General features: G+C 45.7%; 1 protein-coding gene across 1 annotated transcript in view; it reads left to right on the plus strand.

The window, feature by feature from the left end:
- Window positions 1–25,124, plus strand: part of LOC126183281 (uncharacterized) — a 625,026-nt gene that overhangs the window by 164,574 nt on the left and 435,328 nt on the right. Inside the window, exon 3 of the mRNA XM_049925110.1 lies at window positions 19,259–19,357. Within this exon, the coding sequence (XP_049781067.1) occupies window positions 19,259–19,357 (99 nt within the window). The remainder of the gene's footprint in view (window positions 1–19,258; window positions 19,358–25,124) is intronic.

The raw sequence follows: 25,124 nt of genomic DNA on the forward strand, positions 1-25,124 counted from the left end.
TCACATCTTTCGTTTTCTCGATAAAAAGGGGACAACATTCTTCTGTGAGTTCTGTGAAACAATAAATGAATGGCTTGAAATCTTAATCGGTAGACTACATTTACAGCTACATATATACGCATACTTCGCAAGCGATCATACGGTGCGTGGCGAGGGTACCCTGTACCACTATTTGTAGTTTCATTTCTTATTCTACTCGCAAACAGAGCATGGGGAAAAAAGTCTATCTACAATACTGGTCATTAAAATTGCTACACCACGAAGAAATGCAGATGATAAACGGGTATTCACTGGACAAATATATTATACTAGAACTGACATGTGATTACATTTTCACACAATTTCGGTGCATAGATCCTGAGAAATCAGTACCCAAAACGACCACCTCTGGCTGCAATAACGGCTAAGATACGCCTGAGCATTGAGTCAAAAACAGCTTGGATGGCGTGTACAGGTACAGCTGCCCATGCAGCTTCAACACAATACCACAGTTCATCAAGGGTAGTGACTGGCGTATTGTGACGAGCCAGTTGCTCGGCCACCATTGACCAGACGTTTTCAGTTGGTGAGAAATCTGGAGAATGTGCTGGCCAGGGCAGCAGTCGAACATTTTCTGTATCCAGAAAGGCCCGTACAGAACCTGCAACATGCGGTCGTGCATTATCCTGCTGAAATGTAGGGTTTCGCAGGGATCGAATGAAGGGTAGAGCCACGGGTCGTAACACGTCTGAAATGTAACGTCCACTGTTCAAAGTGCCGTCAATGCGAACAAGAGGTGACTGAGACGTGTAACCAATGGCACCCCATACCATCACGCCGGGTGATACACCAGTATGGCGATGACGAATACACGCTTCCAATGTGCGTTCACCGCGATGTCACCAAACACTATTGCGACCATCATGATGCTGTAAACAGAAACTGGATTCATCCGAAAAAATGACGTTTTGCCATTCGTGCACCCAGGTTCGTCGTTGAGTACACCATCGCGCGCTCCTGTCTGTGATGCAGCGTCAAGGGTAAACGCAGCCATGGTCTCCGAGCTGATAGTCCATGCTGCTGCAAACGTCGTCGAACTGTTCGTGCAGATTGTTGTTGTCTTGCAAACGTCTCCATCTGTTGACTCAAGGATCGAGACGTGGCTGCACGATCCGTTACAGCCATGCAGATAAGATGCCTGTTACCTAGACTGCTAGTAATACGAGACCGTTGGGATCCAGCACGGCGTCCCGTATTACCCTCCTGAACCCACCGATTCCATATTCTGCTAACAGTCATCGGATCTCGACCAACGCGAGCAGCAGTGTCGAGATACTATAAACCGCAATTGCGATAGGCTACAATCCGACCTTTATCAAAGTCGGAAACGTGATGGTACGCATCACAACAACGTTTCACCAGGCAACGCCGGTCAACTGCTGTTTGTGTATGAGAAATCGGTTGGAAACTTTCCTCATGTCAGCACGTTATAGGTGTCGCCATCGGCACCAATCTTGTGTGAATGTTCTGAAAAGCAAAAGCTAATCATTTGCATATCACAGCATCTTCTACCTGTAGGTTAAATTTCGCGTCTGTTGCACGTCATCTTCGTGGTGTAGCGATTTTAATGGCCAGTAGTGTACATGCCCGCGTATGAGAGCTAATTTCTCCTACCTTACCTTCGTGACCATTACGCGAAATGTATGTTGGCGGCAGAAGAAACCTTCCGCAGTCAGCTATAAATGCCGGTTCTCTACATTCTCAATAGTGTGCCTGGGGAAGAACATCGCCTTCCCTCAAGGGATTTCCGTATGAGTTACCGGGCGAGTGTAATCCGACTGCAGGAAAAAAATTACTCACCATGCAAAGGGACTCTCGTAATCACTTCAATTAATCAGCCAATCAATTTGATATCACTGACGTGGCGCTGGCGGGTGGAAGCGAGGGATAGAGTGCCACAGATATGATTTGCCAGTTGGTGTGGTAATCATGCGTTTTTTCGCTGTGTGGAGATCTTTTAACGAAATTTCAATCTCCCATCTACACAGGGAAAGACGTTCATCGTAATAAAATCAGCTATGTTACCGAATTTATAAAGTGATACGTAGTAATAACCAGGTATTTCCAATCCTCTGTGCTGCTATTTGACTACCTTAAGAGACTTCATAGGTGACGCGGCATTTCACTACCTTGAGAGTTCGAAAGGGAGGAGCCATCATATGACAGAGGTAGAGTACGTACATAGCACTCCGTCATGAGTCAAAATTGAGTTTCATAGTCTAGTGCCGGCCGCGGTGGTCTAGCGGTTCTGGCGCTGCAGTCCGGAACCGCGGGACTGCTACGGTCGCAGGTTCGAATCCTGCCTCGGGCATGGGTGTGTGTGATGTCAAAAATGGTTCAAATGGCTCTGAGCACTATGGGACTCAACTGCTGAGGTCATTAGTCCCCTAGAACTTAGAACTAGTTAAACCTAACTAACCTAAGGACATCACAAACATCCATGCCCGAGGCAGGATTCGAACCTGCGACCGTAGCGGTCTTGCGGTTCCAGACTGCAGCGCCTTTAACCGCACGGCCACTTCAGCCGGCTGTGTGATGTCCTTAGGTTAGTTAGGTTTAAGTAGTTCTAAGTTCTAGGGGACGTATGACCTAAGCTGTTGAGTCCCATAGTGCTCAGAGCCATTTTTTTTAGTCTAGCCTTGTCATGCGGGACGTAACAGATATTAAGCTGATAATTACTGATCTTTTTACCAGATGAGAGAATAATTAAAGCAAATATAGCCTATGTCATACTGTTGTACAGGATTTCCACACTAAGACGCAACAATGTAGTGCATTAAAAACAAATATTAGATGTATGTACCACCTCTACGTGAAGTACAGCAATATTAAGGGATAAATTGCGTTTTGGGATGTAATTGGTTGTAGGGGGAGGGGAGGGGATGTGTGGGGTAGAAGCGCGGGGTAAGGTAGGTTTCCGGATTGTGTTCACGCACTTCCCTTCTTCATAGGTCTGCAAACTGAAGATCGAGCAAGTGATTTCCCACTTTATGTACCCCACTATGTCAGGTGTTTATTTTCAACAAAATATGTTAACAATACGTGGAATGCAGACATGTGTTACTTACGACACTAATACAGGGTACACATATGGGAAGAATCCACCTAAATCTCTGCACGCTGTTCTACATTGCTAGAGAGAAAGTTCATTCTTGATTATGCCGTACAGCAGCTGTAGAGCTCTTCCGGGAAAGGCAAATTTCTCCTCTACAAGCACTGCTCGCTTTTCATTTTGCAGACTGACTATACCTCCCCAACACCTCCTCTCCAGTTCTACATGTTAGTAGAAAAACTAACTTCAGTGAGGTCGTCATTATATAGTGGAATTATTTTTAAAAAAATGGTTCAAATGGCTCTGAGCACTATGGGACTTAACATCTGAGCTCATCAGTCCTCTAGAACTTAGAACTACTTAAACCTAACTAACCTAAGGACATTACACACATCCATGCCCGAGGCAGGATTCGAACGTGCGACCGTAGCGGTCGCGCGTATCCAGACTAGAGCGCCCAGAACCGCTCGGCCAGTTATTTTCAGTTTATTAAATGAGTACTTTTTGCGAGTAGTAAAGTTGCCCATTATGCAAAATACGTACCTGTAAACAATGGCTGAGAAGTGTTTGTAAGTTTGTAAGTCGGATATAGACAGTGACCTATGTTGCGTTGTTGGTAAAGGAATTGGACTGGCAAATGTGAAGTCTTGCTGCTGTCTATCGTTGACAACGCATTGTAAGGCCATGTTGTTGTTGTTGTTGTTGTTGCCTTCAGTCCTGAGACTGGTTTGATGCAACTCTCCACGCTACTCTATCTTGTGCAAGCTTCTTCATCTCCCAGTGCTTACTGCAACCTACATCCTTCTGAATCTGCTTAGTGTATTCATCTCTTGGTCTCCCTCTACGATTTTTACCCTCCACGCTCCCGTCCAACGCTAAATTTGTGATCCCTTGATGCCTCAGAACATGTCCTACTAACCGGTCCCTTCTTTTTGTCAAGTTGTGCCACATACTCCCCTTCTCCCCAATTCTATTCAATACTTCATCATTAGTTATGTGATCCACCCATGTAATCTTCAGCATTCTTCTGTAGCACCACATTTCGAAAGCTTCAATTCTCTTCTTGTCCAAACTACACTACTGGAAATTGAAACAAGAACACCGTGAATTCATTGTCCCAGGAAGGGGAAACTTTATTGACACATTCCTGGGGTCAGATACATCACATGATCACACTGACAGAACCACAGCCACATAGACACAGGCAACAGAGCATGCACAATGTCGGCACTAGTACAGTGTATATCCACCTTTCGCAGCAATGCAGGCTGCTATTCTCCCATGGAGACGATCGTAGAGATGCTGGATGTAGTCCTGTGGAACGGCTTGCCATGCCATTTCCACCTGGCGCCTCAGTTGGACCAGCGTTCGTGCTGGACGTGCAGACCGCGTGAGACGACGCTTCATCCAGTCCCAAACATGCTCAATGGGGGACAGATCCGGAGATCTTGCTGGCCAGGGTAGTTGACTTACACCTTCTAGAGCACGTTGGGTGGCACGGGATACATGCGGACGTGCATTGTCCTGTTGGAACAGCAAGTTCCCTTGCCGGTCTAGGAATGGTAGAACGATGGGTTCGATAACGGTTTGGATGTACCGTGCACTATTCAGTGTCCCCTCGACGATCACCAGTGGTGTACGGCCAGTGTAGGAGATCGCTCCCCACACCATGATGCCGGGTGTTGGCCCTGTGTGCCTCGGTCGTATGCAGTCCTGATTGTGGCGCTCACCTGCACGGCGCCAAACACGCATACGACCATCATTGGCACCAAGGCAGAAGCGACTCTCATCGCTGAAGACGACACGTCTCCATTCGTCCCTCCATTCACGCCTGTCGCGACACCACTGGAGGCGGGCTGCACGATGTTGGGGCGTGAGCGGAAGACGGCCTAACGGTGTGCGGGACCGTAGCCCAGCTTCATGGAGACGGTTGCGAATGGTCCTCGCCGATACCCCAGGAGCAACAGTGTCCCTAATTTGCTGGGAAGTGGCGGTGCGGTCCCCTACGGCACTGCGTAGGATCCTACGGTCTTGGCGTGCATCCGTGCGTCGCTGCGGTCCGGTCCCAGGTCGAGTGGCACGTGCACCTTCCGCCGACCACTGGCGACAGCATCGATGTACTGTGGAGACCTCACGCTCCACGTGTTGAGCAATTCGGCGGTACGTCCACCCGGCCTCCCGCATGCCCACTATACGCCCTCGCTCAAAGTCCGTCAACTGCACATACGGTTCACGTCCACGCTGTCGCGGCATGCTACCAGTGTTAAAGACTGCGATGGAGCTCCGTATGCCACGGCAAACTGGCTGACACTGACGGCGGCGGTGCACAAATGCTGCGCAGCTAGCGCCATTCGACGGCCAACACCGCGGTTCCTGGTGTGTCCGCTGTGCCGTGCGTGTGATCATTGCTTGTACAGCCCTCTCGCAGTGTCCGGAGCAAGTATGGTGGGTCTGACACACCGGTGTCAATGTGTTCTTTTTTCCATTTCCAGGAGTGTATTTATCGTCCATGTTTCACTTCCATACATGGCTACACTCCACACAAATACTTTCAGAAACGACTTCCTGACACTTAAATCTATACTCGATGTTAACAAATTTCTCTTCTTCAGAAACGCTGTCCTTGCCATTGCCAGTCTACATTTTATATCCTCTCTATTTCGACCATCATCAGTTATTTTGCTCCCCTAATAGCAAAACTCCTTTACTACTTAAAGTGTCTCATTTCCTCATCTAATTCCCTCAGCATCACCCGACTTTATTCGACTACATACCATTATCCTCGTTTTGCTTTTGTTCAAGAATGGTACAAATGGCTCTGAGCACTATGGGACTTAACATCTGAGGTCATCAGTCCCCTAGAACTTAGAACTACTCAAACCTAACTAACCTAAGGACATCACACACATCCATGCCCGAGGCAGGATTCGAACCTGCAACCGTAGCGGTCGCGCGGTTCCACACTGATGCGCCTAGAACCGCTCGGCCACACCGGCCGGCTGCTTTTGTTGATGTTCATCTTATATGCTCCTTTCAAGACACTGTCCATTCCGTTCAACTGCTCTTCCAAGTTCTTTGCTGTCTCTGACAGAATTACAATGTCATCGGCAAACGTCAACGTTTTTATTTCTTCTCCATGGACTTTAATACCTACTCCGAATTTTTCTTTTGTTTCCTTTACTGCTTGCTCAATATACAGATTGAATAACATCGGCGACAGGCTACAACCCTGTCTCACTCCCTTCCCAACCGCTGCTTCCCTTTCATGCCCCTCGACTCTTATAACTGCCATCTGCTTTCTGTACAAATTGTAAATAGCCTTTCGCTCCCTGTATTTTACCCCTGCCACCTTTAGAATTTGAAAGAGAGTATTCCAGTCAACATTGTCAAAAGCTTTCTCTAAGTCTACAAATGCTAGAAATGTAGGTTTGCCTTTCCTTAAGCTATTTTCTAAGTAGCCTTTCCTTAAGCTATTTTCTAAGATAAGTCGTAGGGTCGGTATTGCCTCACGTGTTCCAACATTTCTACGGAATCCAATCTGATCTTCGCCGAGGTCGGCTTCTACCAGTTTTTCCATTCGTCTGTAAAGAATTCGCGTTAGTATTTTGCAGCTGTGACTTATTAAACTGATAGTTCGGTAATTGTCACATCTGTCAACACCTGCTTTCTTTGGGAATGGAATTATTATATTCTTCTTGAAGTCTGAGGGTATTTCACCTGTCTCATACATCTTGCTTACCAGATGGTAGAGTTTTGTCAGGACTGGCTCTCCCAAGGCTGTCAGTAGTTCTAATGGAGTGTTGTCTACTCCCGAGGCCTTGTTTCGACTCAGGCCTTTCAGTGCTCTGTTAAACTCTTCACGCAGTATCGTATCTCCCATTTCATCTTCATCTACATCCTCTTCCATTTCCATATTATTGTCCTCAAGTACATCGCCCTTGTATAGACCTTCTATATACTCCTTCCACCTTTCTGCTTTCCCTTCTTTGCTGAGAACTGGGTTTCCATCTGAGCTCTTGATATTCATACAAGTGGCTCTCTTTTCTCCAAAGGTCTCTTTAATTTTCCTGTAGGCAGTATCTATCTTACCCCTCGTGATATGCACCTCTACATCCTTACATTTGTCCCCTAGCCATCCCTGCTTAGCCATTTTGCACTTCCTGTCGATCTCATTTTTGAGACGTTTGTATTCATTTTTGGCTGCTTCATTTACTGCGTTTTTATATTTTCTCCTTTCATCAATTAAATTCAATATTTCTTCTGTTACCCAAGCATTTCTACTAGCCCTCGTCTTTTTACCTACTTGATCCTCTATTGCCTTCACTACTTCATCCCTCAGAACTACCCATCCTTCTTCTACTGTATTTCTTTCCCCCATTCGTGTCAATTGTGCGCTTAAGCTCTCTCTGAAACTCTGTGCAACCACTGGTTTAGTCAGTTTTTCCAGGTCCTATCTCCTTAAATTCCCACCTTTTTGCAGTTTCTTCAGTTTTAATCTACAGTTAATAACCAATAGATTGTGGTCAGAGTCCACATCTGCCCCTGGAAATGTCTTACAATTTAAAACCTGGTTCCTAAGTCTCTGTCTTACCATTACATAATGTATCCGAAACTTGTCAATATCTCCAGGGTTCTTCCATGTATACAACCTTCTTTCATGATTCTTGAACCAAGTGTCAGCTATGAGTAAGTTATGCTCTGTGCAAAATTCTACCAGACGGCTTCCTCTTTCATTTCTCTCCCCCAATCCATATTCACCCACTATGTTTCCTTCTCTCCCTTTGCCTACTATCGAATTCCAGTCACCTATGACTATTAAATTTTCGTCTCCCTTCACTATCTTAATAATTTCTTTTATCTCATCATACATTTCATCGATTTCTTCATCATCTGCAGAGCTAGTTGGCATATAAACTTGTACTACTGTAGTGGGCATGGGCTTCGTGTCTATCTTGGCCACAATGATGCGTTCACTATGCTGGTGGTAGCAGCTTACCCGCACTCCTATTTTTTATTCATTATTAAACCTACTCCTGCATTACCCCTATTTGATTTTGTATTTATAACCCTGTATTCACCTGACCAAAAGTCTTGTTCCTCCGGCCACCGAACTTCACTAATTCCCACTATATCTAACTTCAAACTATCTATTTCCATTTTTAAATTTTCTAACCTACCTGCCCGATTAAGGGATCTGACATTCCACGTTCCGATCCGTAGAATGCCAGTTTTCTTTCTCCTGATAACGAGGTCCTCCTGAGTAGTCCCCGCCCGGAGGCCCGAATGGGGGACTATTTTACCTCCGGAATATTTTACCCAAGAGGACGCCATCAACATTTAACCATACAGTAAAGCTGCATGCCCTCGGGAAAAATTACGGCTGTAGTTTCCCCTCGCTTTCAGCCGTTCGCAGTACCAGCACAGCAAGGCCGTTTTGGTTAGTGTTGCAAGGCCAGATCAGTCAATCATCCAGACTGTTGCCCCTGCAACTACTGAAAAGTCTGCTGCCCCCCTTCAGGAACCACACGTTTGTCTGGCCTCTCAACAGATACCCCTCCGTTGTGGTTGCACCTACGGTACGGCCATCTGTATTGCTGAGGCACGCAAGCCTCCCCACCAACGGCAAGGTCCATCGTTCATGGGGGTAGCCATGTAATAGTGTTGTAGTCGCTTCGTGATGAATTAATGGATTACCAGGAAGTTACTGCACTTCTCTCGCCGTTAATTGTGTTACTGTTGGGTTGCAAAAATCTTTTCCATTCAGGAATTGCTGGCACTTGTAGAGTGGAGCTACTTTCCACATATTGACAGTATATCTTCCAACATGGATGTAAATGTGTCTGATGGAATAGGACCGATAATGTGCAAGTCTAGAATAGTAATCTGCTGTGATGCAGTGCTTAGCTCATGTCGAAATATCTGAATTTCTGTAACATATAGGTACCTAAGTTGTAGATGGCTGAATTATAAGCCCCTAGGTCTCTTCAGATGTTGGAAGAGCTGAGGCTGGGGTGATACGTTTGGTACCCTTCATGCTGTGAAAAGTGTTCCAGACCACGATAGTGAAGACAATGAAATCGTCATCGTCGAATACATACTGCCAGCATGTTACACTTGGGACTGGCTCTTCAGTGAGGCAGACAGTTGACAGCTCCAGCTGTTGAATTATTTTACATAACAATTCAATCAATAACAGCAAATAAGTACTCACTTAGTAAACTGAAAATTATTCCACTATATAGGCACGAGCTCTGTGTAGATATTTTGTCTACTCACATAAGAGAATGGGCAGAAAATGCTGGGGAGCTATAGTCTGTCTGCAAAATGAAAAGCGAGCAGCGCTTTTAGTGGTGGAATTTGTCTTTCCCGGAAAAGCACTACAATTGCCGTGCAGGATGACTAAGAATCAATTACCCCTCTAGCAGTGTAGAACAGCGTGCAGAGATTTAGGTGGATTCTCTCCATATGAATATCTTGTATTAGTACTGTAACTCGTATCTGCATTCCACGTATTGTTAAGGCATTTTGTGGAAAATAAACATCCCTCGGGCATGTTTGTGCACTCTATCGCGCGTGATATTAAGGCACACTGTGTATGGTTGGCATAACTTTGAGAAGTATCCTATAGTTACTTCTTGTGACGTTTGGGGGGGGGGAGGGGTAGATAGAGTGGGAAATGGCATGTTCGATCTTGAGTTTGCAGACTTAGGAAGAAGGGAAGTGCATGAGCACAGCCCAGCAATCTATCTTACCTCGCGCTTCTACCCCACACATGCTCCCCTTCGCCCTGTTACCCCCCTGTAACACAATTTATCTCTTAACATACCTCTACTGCACTTAGACCCCTAAAACAATATTTTTAATAATCTACAGTTTTTCCATCCCCTGCAACGCGGGAACTGTTAGTCCTTGAGAAAAAATGAACTGGACCTTTTTTATAGGAAATGTAATGTAGCTTTGATGTCGTACTGAGAATCATTTTCGCTAGGTGCAGTGTTTTCGAGTTATTCGAGGAAACCGTAAAAAAGTTACCTTTAACCACCCGCTTCTTCCTCCCCCCGCCTCCCACCACAACGCTCACACCCCACCGATTAGGATGTTTAGTATGATGTTCAGGACACTCCATTCTAGCACTGTGCAAACATTTGCCACTACAGGATTTTCCCCCTAATCGACCTTTTTTGGCTTCGTTGACTGGGCTAATTATTTATTTGTCTAATTGTAATTTGCCGTTATATTACATTATTTCGTTTTTCTGAGACTGTTCATACATTTCACACACAGATACACGATGAATAAAGGATGGCATCTGCAATTCTATTACGCTCACATAGTTCCTATACTGTAAATTAGGCCTAAAACTCTGACATTGGATAACATTTGTTAGCCAAGAAATGTTAATATACTAGGTAGACAGTTACTATTGCTCTAGTCCTGTTTACAGTATTGTCACATGTTATTTCTAAGATTACTGATTAGTAGTATTCTCCTTTTTTATCTTGGTGATGTTCGCATTTGCCTGATGTCCACAGATCTTGGCGATCTGTGGCTACCAGGCAATTACGTAGATTGCCGACATAAAAAAGTGCAATACGACTAATCAAGAAGCTGAAAGTGCCTCATCTCACGAGACTCAGACTAGGGTCACTACAGTAACAGTGTGAACGCTGTCATAGGCTAAAGTTTCTTGCCCCAGATTTGTTACCATGGGATATGACAATTTTAGGACAAATTCTCTGTATAGTTATTATTTGAGCAAGCTTGTGTTGCAGCTAGTATGCTGCATTAATTACAGATCTGTGGTTGAATGGGAAGACTTTCACAGAATAGTGAAATTTTGTCTGAAGGTAACATATAGCACACGGCACTCAGCCTTCAGGCCACAAGTGGCCCATCGGGACCATCCGACCGCCGTGTCATCCTCCGTTGAGGACGCGGGTAGGAGGGGCGTATGGTCAGCACACCGCTCTCCCGATCGTTATGAGAAGCTAACATATAGATGGGCAAAAAATAGTGTAAACGATAAGAACAGCCAAGTGTCCACATATTCCAATACACTGATTTTCTATCGTTTATATTGTTAGAGAAAACAAATGAGCGTTCACTAGGGATGCCGCGGCTGTGATGAAAAATGTTCGGATAAATACAAACATATAAATGAATTGTGTCAGAGGGCAGACACTGTCAGTCATAACTCTCACTGACGCTTATAACTTACTATTCGGTCCTTTCATGACCACAGTGTACAACCTAAAAAATCAAACACCGATCCCAACGTCTCTTCCACTTTTGGAATGAATCCTGGTAGTGTATCTTTGTTATGGGGTGTAGTAACCTCTGCAATTCTACCTGAATCACTGTATCTAATTGAATAACTGTCATCAAATTTTAAGCCAAAAATTCGTGAATAATATAGGCTTCATGCAGTCGTGCATTGTCATAATGGAGTGCCCAATTGTTTGTACGTTTCTTATGTAGACGTTTTCTCCTAACATCCCCCCTCAAACGACTTAGAACACTGGATATAGAACTAATTATCGACCGCCTGACAAGGAGGGAAAATCCCGTCTGTATAAAAAAAAGATCAACAGGCACTTAATCTTACTCTTGACTTGTCGAGCGTTTTTGCCCAAGTTGAAGAAGGAATATTCCATTGCTGGTTACAGAAGTTTCAGCGTCCAAGAGACAAAAATCCAACTTTCGTCACCAGTTCCAAGCCTTTGAAAGAAAGTTGTGATCGTCCTGAAGTAACTGCGTAAATTCCCAGCAGATTTCCACACAAGCTGTTTTTGATTGCCTTGAAGCATCGATCACAATCTTCGCCACAATCTGTCTCGGGATCAGTTCTTTTCACAGTTTACGTTCACGGTGTTGCAGAAGACTTGGATAGTCTGTTTTTGATCTTGCAGAATCAGATCCCTCAATCTCCAATTATCTTCTGGTGTGATGTCAGCTGACCGCAGATCGGAACGGTCGTCATGACGAATAGATGTTTGTTTCTTTTTGAAGGGCTGATACCAGTCATGAGTCTGTCTCTGACCTAAAGCTCTGTCTGTAAAAAATAGTTTCAACATTTGGCGAGTTTCTGCGGAGGTTTTCCCAAGCTTGAAAAAAAAATCTTTCATACCTACATGTTGCCCTTTCAGGTCAGCCATCGCAGAACCGTGAACTCACAGGAACACGACGGTGGGAATATGCTGACCAACAACTAACCAAACCACTTAGTTCGCAGCCGCTTGCCACAACGCCATTGTGCCACACTGTTTCAAGAAGGGCGTGTGGGGAGACACCTTGCGGGATTTCAGTGTACTAGTAACAATTTGAACACAAAATTCAAACTTTTTGTATAGGTAAAGGTTCGGTAGTAACAGACACGTAAGCTTTATCGAAATTATAATATTTTCTGACGGCTGTATTGTGACGTTCTGCACACTAAACAATACTATGGTACTATAATCAGCCGGCTGGAGTGACCGTGCGGTTCTGGGCGCTACAGTCTGGAGCCGAGCGACCGCGACGGTCGCAGGTTCGAATCCTGCCTCGGGCATGGATGTGTGTGATGTCCTTAGGTTAGTTAGGTTTAATTAGTTCTAAGTTCTAGGCGACTGATGACCTCAGTAGTTCAGTCGCATAGTGCTCAGAGCCATATGCTACTATAATCAATAGATTTATAAATCTCGATTTCATGAGAATACAAGTACCGGTACATTCGTTGTGTTTTTTTAATATTTTTCCATTCTTTACATTTTGGTCGTTTAAATTTTTGGATGGTTGAATTGGACACGAAATTGTAATGTGCAAGAAACGTCAATTTTGTTTCAAAAATTTAAAAGGACCGTAATTTTTTACAAAACTGATATTTTCCATCATCTCACCTAGTTTTTCAAAGAATCTATCAACCTGTTCCCTGCTCAAACCTGCTTCTCGCTGCAAATTGGTGAATTCAGCTGTCCTTAGCCTTAAATCTTCACGTCTTTTCCTAAAATCGCAGTAAACGTCTTCCACTATGATCATTGCCTTATTGAACTTATTTTTAGTTGTTCTGTATATTTGTACACTACATTTAAGAAATCATCTTGAATCAAGGCATACGCTGGCTATCCACATTTTTAACATGATTGTACAATACTGTTTTCTTTTCCTCACAGAATGTTTTCGGAAAAAGACATACACTGACATACACTGAAGTGATAAAAGTCATGGAATACCTTCTAATACTGTGTCGGACCTTATTTTGTCTGGTGTGGCGCAAGGCTTCGACGTGACAAGGATTCAACAAGTAGCTGGATACCCCTGAAGCCATGCCGCAACTATAGCCGTACATAATTACGAAAGTGTTGCCGGTTGCAGGATTTTTTGTACGAACTGACCTCTCGATTATGTCCCATAAATGTTCGATGGGATGTATGTCGGGTGACCTGATTAGCCAACTCATTCGTTCAATTCGTCCTGAATGTTTTTGAAACCAATCGCGAACACCTGTCCCCCGGTGACATGGCGCCTTGTCATCCAGAAATATTTCATCTTTGTTTGGGAACACAAAATCCATGAATGGCTACAAATTGTCTCCAAGCAGCCAAACATAACCATTTCCAGTCAATCATCGATTCATTTGGACCAGAGGACTCAGGCCATTCCATGTAAACACAGGCCATACGATTATGGAGCCACCACCAACTTGCACACCACCTTGTTGACAACTTGTGTGCCGGCCGTTGTGGCCGAGCGGTTCTAGGCGCTTCAGTGGGGAACCGCGCTGCTGCTACGGTCACAGGTTCGAATCCTGCCTCGGGCATGGGTGTGTGTGATGTCTTTAGGTTAGTTAGGTTTAAGTAGTTTTAAGTTTAGGGTACTGATGACCTCAGATGTCAAGCCCCATAGTGCTTAGAGCCTTTTGAACCATTTTGAACAACTTGTGTCCATGGCTTCGTGGGGTCTGTGCCACTCTCGAACCCTACCATCAGTTCCTACCAACTGGAATCCGGACTCATCTGACAAGCCGTCTAGGGTTCAACAGATACATTCACGAGCCCAGGAGAGGTGCTGCAGCCGATGTCGTACTGTTAGCAAAGGTACTGGCGTCCGTCATCTGCTGCCATAGCCCATTAACGCCAAATTTCACCGTACTGTCCTAACGGATACGTTCGTCGTACGTCCCGCATTGATTTTTGCGGTTATTTGACGTAGTGTTGCTTGTCTGTTAGCAATGACAACTCTACCCAAACTCCGACGCTCTCGGTCGTTAAGTGAAGACCGTCGACCACTGCGTTGTCCATGGTGTGAGGCAATGCCTGAAATTTGGTATTCATGGCACACGCTTGACACTGTGGACTTTAAAATGTTTAATTCCCTAACGATTTCCGAAATTGAATATCCCTTGCATCAACACTCCTGGAAATGGAAAAAAGAACACATTGACACCGGTGTGTCAGACCCACCATACTTGCTCCGGACACTGCGAGAGGGCTGTACAAGCAATGATCACACGCACGGCACAGCGGACACACCAGGAACCTCGGTGTTGGCCGTCGAATGGCGCTAGCTGCGCAGCATTTGTGTACCGCCGCCGTCAGTGTCAGCCAGTTTGCCGTGGCATACGGAGCTCCATCGCAGTCTTTAGCACTGGTAGCATGCCGCGACAGCGTGGACGTGAACCGTATGTGCAGTTGACGGACTTTGAGCGAGGGCGTATAGTGGGCATGCGGGAGGCCGGGTGGACGTACCGCCGAATTGCTCAACACGTGGGGCGTGAGGTCTCCACAGTACATCGATGTTGTCGCCAGTGGTCGGCGGAAGGTGCACGTGCCCGTCGACCTGGGACCGGACCGCAGCGACGCACGGATGCACGCCAAGACCGTAGGATCCTACGCAGTGCCGTAGGGGACCGCACCGCCACTTCCCAGCAAATTAGGGACACTGTTGCTCCTGGGGTATCGGCGAGGACCATTCGCAACCGTCTCCATGAAGCTGGGCTACGGTCCCGCACACCGTTAGGCCGTCTTCCGCCACGCCCCAACATCGTGCAGCCCGCCTCCAGTGGTGTCGCGACAGGCGTGAATGGAGGGACGAATGGAGACGTGTCGTCTTCAACGATGAGAGTCGCTTCTGCCTTGGTGCCAATGATGGTCGGATGCGTGTTTGGCGCCGTGCAGGTGAGCGCCACAATCAGGACTGCATACGACCGAGGCACACAGGGCCAACACCCGGCATCATGGTGTGGGGAGCGATCTCCTACACTGGCCGTACACCACTGGTGATCGTCGAGGGGACACTGAATAGTGCACGGTACATCCAAACCGTCATCGAACCCATCGTTCTACCATTCCTAGACCGGCAAGGGAACTTGCTGTTCCAACAGGACAATGCACGTCCGCATGTATCCCGTGCCACCCAACGTGCTCTAGAAGGTGTAAGTCAACTACCCTGGCCAGCAAGATCTCCGGATCTGTCCCCCATTGAGCATGTTTGGGACTGGATGAAGCGTCGTCTCACGCGGTCTGCACGTCCAGCACGAACGCTGGTCCAACTGAGGCGCCAGGTGGAAATGGCATGGCAAGCCGTTCCACAGGACTACATCCAGCATCTCTACGATCGTCTCCATGGGCGAATAGCAGCCTGCATTGCTGCGAAAGGTGGATATACACTGTACTAGTGCCGACATTGTGCATGCTCTGTTGCCTGTGTCTATGTGCCTGTGGTTCTGTCAGTGTGATCATGTGATGTATCTGACCCCAGGAATGTGTCAATAAAGTTTCTCCTTCCTGGGACAATGAATTCACGTTGTTCTTATTTCAATTTCCAGGAGTGTATTTTGGGCTAGATGTTGGTACAGCCTAAAACCTAGAGAAAAATATAAAAAAATGGTTCAAATGGCTCTAAGCACTATGGGACTTAACATTTGAGATCATCAGTCCCCTAGACCTACAAACTACTTAAACCTAACTAACCTAAGCACATCACACACATCCATGCCCGAGGCAGGAGTCTAATCTGCCACCGTAGCATCGCGCGGTTCCGGACTGAAGAGCCTAGAACCGCTCGGTCAACGCGGCCGGCGAGAAAAACGTAAGTTGTATCTAAAGACACAAGAAAACGTAGTATTACTGCCTTGCAAACATAATACAACACTTCAAAGTTCCTGCACCTTAAAACGCACTAGGATCATAACTGAGGTGACAAAAGCCGTGGGATAGCGAAATGCATATGCACGGATAGCGCTACCACGCGTGCACAAGGTATTAAAAGACAAAGCATTGCGGGGCTGTCATTTGTAATCAGGTGAGTTTTGTGATTATGGCCACACGACGCGAATTAACAGACTATGAACGCTGAATGATGGTTGGAGCTAGACGCATGGGACATTCCGTTTTTCGGAATCGTTAGAGAATTAAGTATTCCGAGATACAATTTGCTGAGTAGTTTCAGGCATTACATGTCACCCCGGACAAAGCAGTGGCCTATGGCCTTCACTTAACCACCGAGAGCAGCGGCGTTTACGTAAAGTTGGGAGTGGCAACAGATAAGCACAATTGCGTGAAATAATCGCAAAAATAAATGTGGGACGTACGAAGACCGCATCCGTTACGATACTTCGGCAAAATTTGACGTTAATGGGCTATGGCAGCAGACGACCGACACGGGTGCCTTTGCTAACAGCACGACATCACCTACAGCGCCCCTACTGGGCTCGTGACCATATCGGTTGGATCCTAGCGACTGGAAAAGCGTGGCCTGGTCAAATGAGTCCTAATTTCAGTTGGTAAGAGCTGTTGGTGGGGTTCGAGCGTGTCGCAGACGCCACGAAGCCAAGTCGTCAACAAGGCACTGTGCAAGCTCGTGGTGGCTGTATGATGGTGTGGGCCAACTGAACCGATCATAGACTGGATCATGTTCAGCTACTTGGAGACAATTTGCAGCCATCTATGGACGTCATGTTCCGAAACAACGATGGGGTTTCTGTGGATGGCAGTGCACCATGTCACCAGGCCACAATTATTCGCGACTGGTTTGAAGAACATTCTGGACAGTTCGAGCGGATATCTGGCCACCCATATTACCCGACAAACATTTATGGGACATAATCGAGAGGTCAGTTCGCGTACGAAATCCTGCACTGGCAACACTTTCGCAGTTATGGACGGCTATAGAGGCAGCATGGTTCAATATTTCTGCTGTAACTTCCGACGACTTGTTGAATCCATGCCACGTCGAGCTGCTGCACTACATCGGGCAAAAGGAGGTTCAGCACGATATTAGGAGGTATGACATGACTTTTGTCACCACAGTGTACTGCTCGTTGCTTCTCCGGGACGCACTGTTATTCTGATTCTAAATCGTGTGAGTGGTCTCGTTCGTCCATAGTTCACACTTCTGTGGTGGGACAGATGCTAGGCCGGCCACTGTGGCCGAGCGGTTCTAGGCGGTACAGTCCAGAACCGCGCGGCTGCTACGGTCGCAGGTTGGAATCCTGCCTCGGGCATGGATGTGTGTGACGTCCTTAGGTTAGTTAGGTTTAAGTAGTTCCAAGTCTAGGGGACTGATGATCTCAGATATTAAGGGGAGGTTTACTATCTTTGGCCCGAAAAAAGCATGTTCTTTGAGAATTTCTTTTTCTCGGGATGTGTTATAGATATCAATGTCAGATTTGGTCAAAATGTTTATTGATATTTCCTCCACAAACTGGAATTTTCTCGACCGGAAATGTCGAAGAGAAAAGGCGGAAGTGCCGTCGGAACGAAATAAAATTTCGATGTAGACCTCCACGTGCGGTGTGTCACAAGTCAGCCGGCTCGTCTGAAATCAAAATTGAGTTGACGTTAGCGAAGTATATAAGATTATTTAGGACTTGTACCTCGCTTAAGTTATTTGGACCATAGGAAACAAAATGGCGGCCATTTGCAACAAAATAGGGTTTTTTCATCGATTTTTCGACTTCGTCGGCCAAGTAAAAATATTTATAGTTGATGGATCGGAATGAAAGTGGTATAACTCCCAGACAATTTAGTTAGCTTCGTCGGAAACAAAGAATCATGCCAATCGGTTCAGTAGCTTTGAAGTTACCATACCGCGCGATAAAAAAAGTCATTTCGAGAAAAACGCGTTTGAAGTTTTGACTACATATAAATGCAATATTATGCAACTCACGTTGAATCCGCTATTCCGAGTCCATAAACTAGTCCTTTCTCTTCCTCATAGAGGGCGTTCTTCTCGATGTAGGCCATCCTGCGCTGCTCCAGAGCCGCCCGTACGGGCAGTGACAAGCGGTTGTCGGCCGCTTCAATCCGTTGGTCGTCCGAATGCTTGGCAAACTGCGTCCCAGGGTGACGTCCATCGTTGTCACGGTTTCCAGAATTGCTGAATACCCTTCGTTGAAGCTGCTCACTGCCAGGAAAGTCGCAATCTCCACAGTCTTCGCACCAGAATGCAGATGCTTGGGGGCTAACTTCCAAACACACGCGTTCAAACTTTCATTTGAATTTTGTGTGTTTCCTCCAAAACGCGGTACAATAACTCGTCCTCCGAAATGGCCTCGTACATCGGATGAATCACTTTTTGAGCTTCTTTGGAGAGCGGCTGGTCGTGTTGATATTCGTCCAGATGTCAGGTAGCCTCTGCAGTGCGCCACTTGCACCAACTAGTTTCCCCAGCCGGACAATTTTGGTGTTGTGGATGGTCATCCGCCGAACACTTGTGGAATTAATTTGCCCAAATTGCCTTCTTCATCTGTTCCACCGAATTGGAATGCAGTCGGATTGCCAAGCCGTAGTATGTCGTAAGTTCCTCGATCACTTTATCAGTTTTAGTCACGGGCAAGCACATAGAATAATTTTTCGTGGCTACAAAGTCGAAATACCCGAAAAAACCTCGTGCGTGAAAAAGGCCGATTTCAGGCAGGTGCATTTTTTTGTTGAACCGCGAATAACAAACATTTCCGCTCCGTATTCGGAAAAACCGTTTCAGGGCTGGATTCTAAACACTTTTATGAATCCAAAAATTCAATTTAAAAAAAAAATCGATTTTTTTAACCAAAAGATAGTAAACCTCCCCGTAAGTCGGATAGTGCTTAGAGCCACTTGAACCATTTTGAGAGATGCTACCAGTAGTGTTCGCCGGCCTTGCTGTGCCTGCTGGTGACGTGTTTTGTGAGAGCCCGCCGGCGTGTTGCAGGAGTGATGAGGTCTTGAGGCCGGGCGCCGCAGCAGCAGTTGGAGCGCCGCCCGCCCGACAGCCGGCCAGGCAGCATGCGCTGGACGCTGCCCGTCCCAGGTTGGTAGCGCCACGCCGCGGCCAAGCAGCTCATGCCTCTCTCGGCAGCATCATTGTTACTTCTCAAAAGCGCAAATAAAATTAATACTTCGGTAGGTTTAAAGCACAAGCGTAAACGATAATGTGACAGGAGAATTCATTCACAAGACTATATCTTCATCGTGGCGATCAAAGACTCGCGCACATGAAAATAAATGTGTCTATAAACAGAAGTTGCACTGTGTTCGGTCGCTCAGCCACTGTAAGATAGCACCACAGATATCGACAACAAATAACGCCGTCAACGTAGCAGGTGACAGGCACATGACGTCTGCTGTACTGTGTTATTCATTGCTTGGTGAGCGTATGCACATGTTGTAGACTCATTTAGTGTGGAATACACAGCAAATCACTTACACTACTGGCCATTAAAATTGCTACACCACGAATATGACGTGCTACAGACGCGAAATTTAGCCGACAGGAAGAAGATGCTGTGATATGCAAATGATTAGCTTTTCAGAGCATTTACACAAGGTTGGCGCCGGTGGCGACACCTACAACATGCTCACATGAGGAAAGTTTCCAACCGATTTCTCATACACACACAGCAGTTGACCGGCGTTGCCTGGTGAAACGTTGTTGTGATGCCTCATGTAAGGAGGAGAAATGCGTACCATCAGGTTTCCGACTTTGATAAAGGTCGGATTGTAGCCTATCGCGATTGCGGTTTATCGTATCGCGACACTGCTGCTCGCATTGGTCGAGATCCAATGACTGTTAGAAGAATATGGAATCGGTGGGTTCAGGAGGGTAATACGGAACGCCGTGCTGGATCCCAACGGCCTCGTATCACTAGCAGTCGAGATGACAGGCATCTTATCCGCATGGCTGTAACGGATCGTGCAGCCACGTCTCGATTCCTGAGTCAACAGATGGGGACGTTTGCAAGACAACAACCATCTGCACGAACAGTTCGACGACGTTTGCAGCAGCATGGACTATCAGCTCGGAGACCGTGGCTGCGGTTACCCTTGGCGGTGCATCACGGACAGGAGCGCCTGCGATTGTCTACTCAATGACGAACCTGGGTGCACGAATGGCAAAACGTCATTTTTTTTGGATGAATCGAGGTTCTGTTTACAGCATGATGGTCGCATCCGTATTTGGCGACATAGTGGTAACGCACATTGGAAGCGTGTATTCGTCACCGCCATACTGGCGTATCACCGGGCGTGATGGTATGGGGTGCCATTGGTTACACGTCTCGGTCACCTTCTAACAACCCTGCTCAAACAAAGGTCAAAATTTAATAATGATGGTGGTGTAGCTCACGCTGCTAAATACTGCATTTTCGGGCAACAACAAAGTTATTATGTGGCAGGTGTCATTAGAGCACAGTTAATAATGTCATTTCATGTAATAATGAAGAAACTAGGCACTCATCTTTTCGTGTTTCCCACGCTGGTCTCGTTGTAAAATCATGGCTCAATCATCGAAAATCTAGGTGGTGATGATTCCAAGCTCGAATGCAAAGAGGCCAAGGTTTTATTCCGCTATATTCAAAAGTTTTGTAGATGCGCTTCACAAACCAGCCTTGAAGATTTAACCTTTCAAAGTTAGCACAATGGTGATGTAAAAAAATAATCAGCACTCCGAATTTAAGTTACACTTCCTTTTTATTGCTTTTGTTGAAATACCGCGTAACACACAAAACATCACTTCACAATACAAAACACACTTGAAAACATCTTCCTCACTGTTAAAGATCACATTTTATAAGCTTACTACAACATGCGTCTTTCCAACATGACGTCCAAGACTTGACTTTCTCAAGGTCCGACTCTCTAACTAACTAACTAATAATCGCTTACGCGCCCAAAAATCAGAGTTACAAGTACGACAAAGATCATAGTGACAAAAGAAAGAATAAACATAAGAATAATATCATTGCCATATAAACATGTCGATGTATCAAAGTACCTCTACATTAATGAAATCAAATCTGAATGTTGTCTCAGAAACATTTTAACTACTTTACAGAAACACAGTAGAATATTGCTGGTATCGAGAGGTTCAGGTGAGCTGCCGTAATGGTTACGTAATTCAAGTACCATTACAACCTCTTGTTCGCATTGCCGGTACTTTGAACAGTGGACGTTACATTTCAGATGTGTTACGACTCGTGGCTCTACCCTTCATTCGATCCCTGCGAAACCCTACATTTCAGCAGGATAATGCACGACCGCATGTTGCAGGTCCTGTGCGGGCCTTTCTGGATACAGAAAATGTTCGACTGCTGCCCTGGCCAGCACATTCTCCAGATTTCTCACCAACTGAAAACGTCTGGTCAATGGTGGCCTAGCAACTGGCTCGTCACATTACGCGAGTCACTACTATTGATGAACTGCGGTATCGTGTTGAATCAGCATGGGCAGCTGTACCTGTATACGCCATCCAAGCTCTGTTTGACTCAATGGCCAGGCGCATCAAGACCGTTATTACGGCCAGAGGTGGTTGTTCTGGGTACTGATTTCTCAGGATCTATGCACCCAAATCGCATGAAAATGTAATCACATGCCAGTTCTAGTATAATATATCTGTTCAATGAATACCCGTTTATCATCTATATTTCTTCTTGGTGTAGCAACTGTAATGGGCAGTAGTGTAAACCTTGCACCGCAAATATTGCGGAAATGCTAAGTGTTACTGATGCGCGGTTTTCACTGAGTGTGTCGGTAGTCAGGGTTCATGTTGTTAGCCAATAAACAGACTGTAATAATACTTAGAAAGTGAATTTCTTGTGCAAACATACACTTTTTTTAAATAGAACAAAGGTAATTGGCATTAACAGGCTAAAAGTAGAGTAAATAGGAATGTCAGTGGCATTTTTCGCTGGTTTCTAGTGCAAGTCGTTTACGAGACATCATATTCTTAAAAGTTCCCACAACAACATTTGTTTGTGCCATTCAGCCTGTATTGTTGCTAGGTACAAGTTGCTTACAAAGTGCTTGTGTGTTCCTCGAGTGCATTACGACTTGCTAGTCAGTGTTGAAACGTCCCCTTAGAAAAATTATGAATAACTTTCCTAGTAAACGTCTACGTTATTTGATACAAAGACAGCTGACTGAAACTGAACGTACTCAGACAGTTGTCTCTTTACTTATCCTGATCACTACTAAACTGACACACAATATCTTTTAGCGATACGCAGTCTGACTTTCAAAAATCCCTACAAAAGAATGACCCTGACTAACAATAACCTATACCTTTCATGAAACACTTACCTCACAAAAATCTTCGTTACTCGAACTACTGCAAACAGTGAGTGCCAATACTGCCAGCTAAATAAAAGATTCTAACTACTGAAGTCACTAACTACTGATAGGCATAGTTAGCAAATGAAAGATTTTGATAGATAACAAACAATGTATTTACCTTAATAATGTTCAAAAGTCATCATATATATAATTCATGACATCCATCTTCACAGATTTCCTTTTTCTGGCGGACTCACGTCCAGATCGTCCGCTTATAGTAACCTCTTAAAACTCTGGCATCTTTCTCTCCACTTCACCACTGCCGGCGGCTCACCTCCAACTGCCCAACGCTACGTGCTGTTCACATCCAACTGCCCAACACTACACTAGTGAATATTTCAACGATGAGTCCAACCAGCCTACTGCACACCGCGCAGTCAGTGATTTTCAGAGCTTGGCGTTACCAACATAAAAACTTAAACAGCCTACTTACAGTGTGCGACCGTCCAACCTGAAGGTAGCGAGTTGACGATGGGATTTAATGGCTCTGAGCACTATGGGACTTAATATCTGAGGTCATCAGTCCCCTAGAACTTAGAACTACTTAAACCTAACTAACCTAAGGACGTCACACACATCCATGACCGAGGCAGGATTCGAACCTGCGACCGTAGCGGTCACGCTGTTCCAGACTGAAGCGCCTAGAGCCGTTCGGCTACAACGCCCGGCTGACGATTGGATTCACCAAGCCAGAAAAAACCGACATGCTCGTGGTGCATGCCGAGTGTAGGAAAAATGCAGTTCGTTCTTGTACGATGTATGCGGCAAGATATTCCAATAGACGTCAACCATTTCAGCAGTTATTTATCAACCTCTTCAGTCAGTTACGTGAAAGTGGAAGCGTAACACGTATACAACGTAAGAGAAGGAAACAAGTGACGACAGAAGAGGGGGAAATTAATGTTCTTGCTGCTGTTGCAGTTGATCTGCATGTTAGCTCCCACGCAATAGCACGAGGAAGTGACAAGAGTCAGGCAAGTCTGCCGAACATTCTCCTTCGACATTCCTGTCACACCTCTCTCCGTCAAGAGCTGCATGATAACGATTATGCGAATCGTGTTAACTTATAAACATAGGCGTTAAGACAGGATACTTCAGATGTGTCATGTACCTTGTTTAGTGATGAAGCCATATTCATCAGTCATAGGCACGTAAATCGCCGAAACATGCACTAGTGATCTGTTGACCATTTCCGTTGCCTTCGTCAGCCGGAACGCCAGCGTCCATGGAGTGTAAATGTGTTGTATGCTATAGTGAACCATCAGCTCATAGGCCCGTATTTGACAGACAGAGCACTGAACGCGCCTAAGTATCTCAGCCTCCTAACAGATCATCTTCCATGGATGCTTGAAGACGTCTCTCTGCAGACTAGGAGGAACCTGGGGTAAGAACATGATGGCTGTCCAGCCCATAGTGCACGAAGTACTACAGCATGTCCTCACGAATTGTTTCCAAATCGTTGGATTGGACGCAGAGAACCTGTTTTCCGGATTTGACACCTGTAGATTTTTTTCTGTGGGGAAAGCTGAAACACGCTGTCTACAAGGACATACCAACTACATCCCATGATATGCAACGGCTTATTACTGCAGCCTGCTCGGACATCTCCACTGAAAGCACGTCCGCAGCAATCGTTCCGTACCAGCGTATATTGCTGTTGCCGGTGATCATTTTGAATACCACCTGTGGTGGTCAATCGTCTCATTGCTGGTTAGAATCAACATAGCTAGTGTACGCTCTTGTTCTTTAGTACGCTACCACAGGTATTGTCCAGGTGTCGGTGTGGGAACTTTTCGAAATTCGATATCTCGTAAACGACTCGCACAAGAAACCTGCAACAAACATCACTGTCATTCTAATTTATCCTACTTTTAGTCTGTTAGTGTCAATAGGTGTTGTTCCATTTAAAATAGTGTATGTTTGCACAAGACTACACTTCATTAGTATTATCACAATCTGTTTGCCGGCCGGTGTGGGCGAGCGGTTCTAGGCGCTTTAGTCTGGGACCGCGCGACCGCTACGGTCGCAGGTTCGAATCCTGCCTCGGGCATGGACGTGTGTGATGTCCTTAGGTTAGTTACGTTTAAGTAGTTCGAAGTTCTAGGGGACTGATGACCTCAAATGTTAAGTCCCATAGTGATTTTTTTTTTTAACAATCTGTTAATTGGCTAACAATGCGAGCCCCTGACGACCAATCCACATCGTTAGCATTTTCGATTTCCGCAATATTTGCGGAGCAATTTTTATGTGATTCACCTTGTATATCCATATGCCGCAGTGTCGATCAATTCAAGAATAACCAGATTAATCCACGGTTCCCGGGCATAAAGTTCAGTTGCAGACAAGAAAAGAACCTGGAGGTCGGGCATGCTGACGTGAAGATTTATGCTGCGTTGCCTTCGAAAAGTTTGAGGAGACTAGCTGTGCAGTCTCAGATTTCGTATGACAGTGCTTGTAAAATGACGTAG

The sequence above is a fragment of the Schistocerca cancellata genome, chromosome 4, assembly GCF_023864275.1.
Source record: "Schistocerca cancellata isolate TAMUIC-IGC-003103 chromosome 4, iqSchCanc2.1, whole genome shotgun sequence".
Taxonomy (NCBI): Eukaryota; Metazoa; Arthropoda; class Insecta; order Orthoptera; family Acrididae; genus Schistocerca; species Schistocerca cancellata.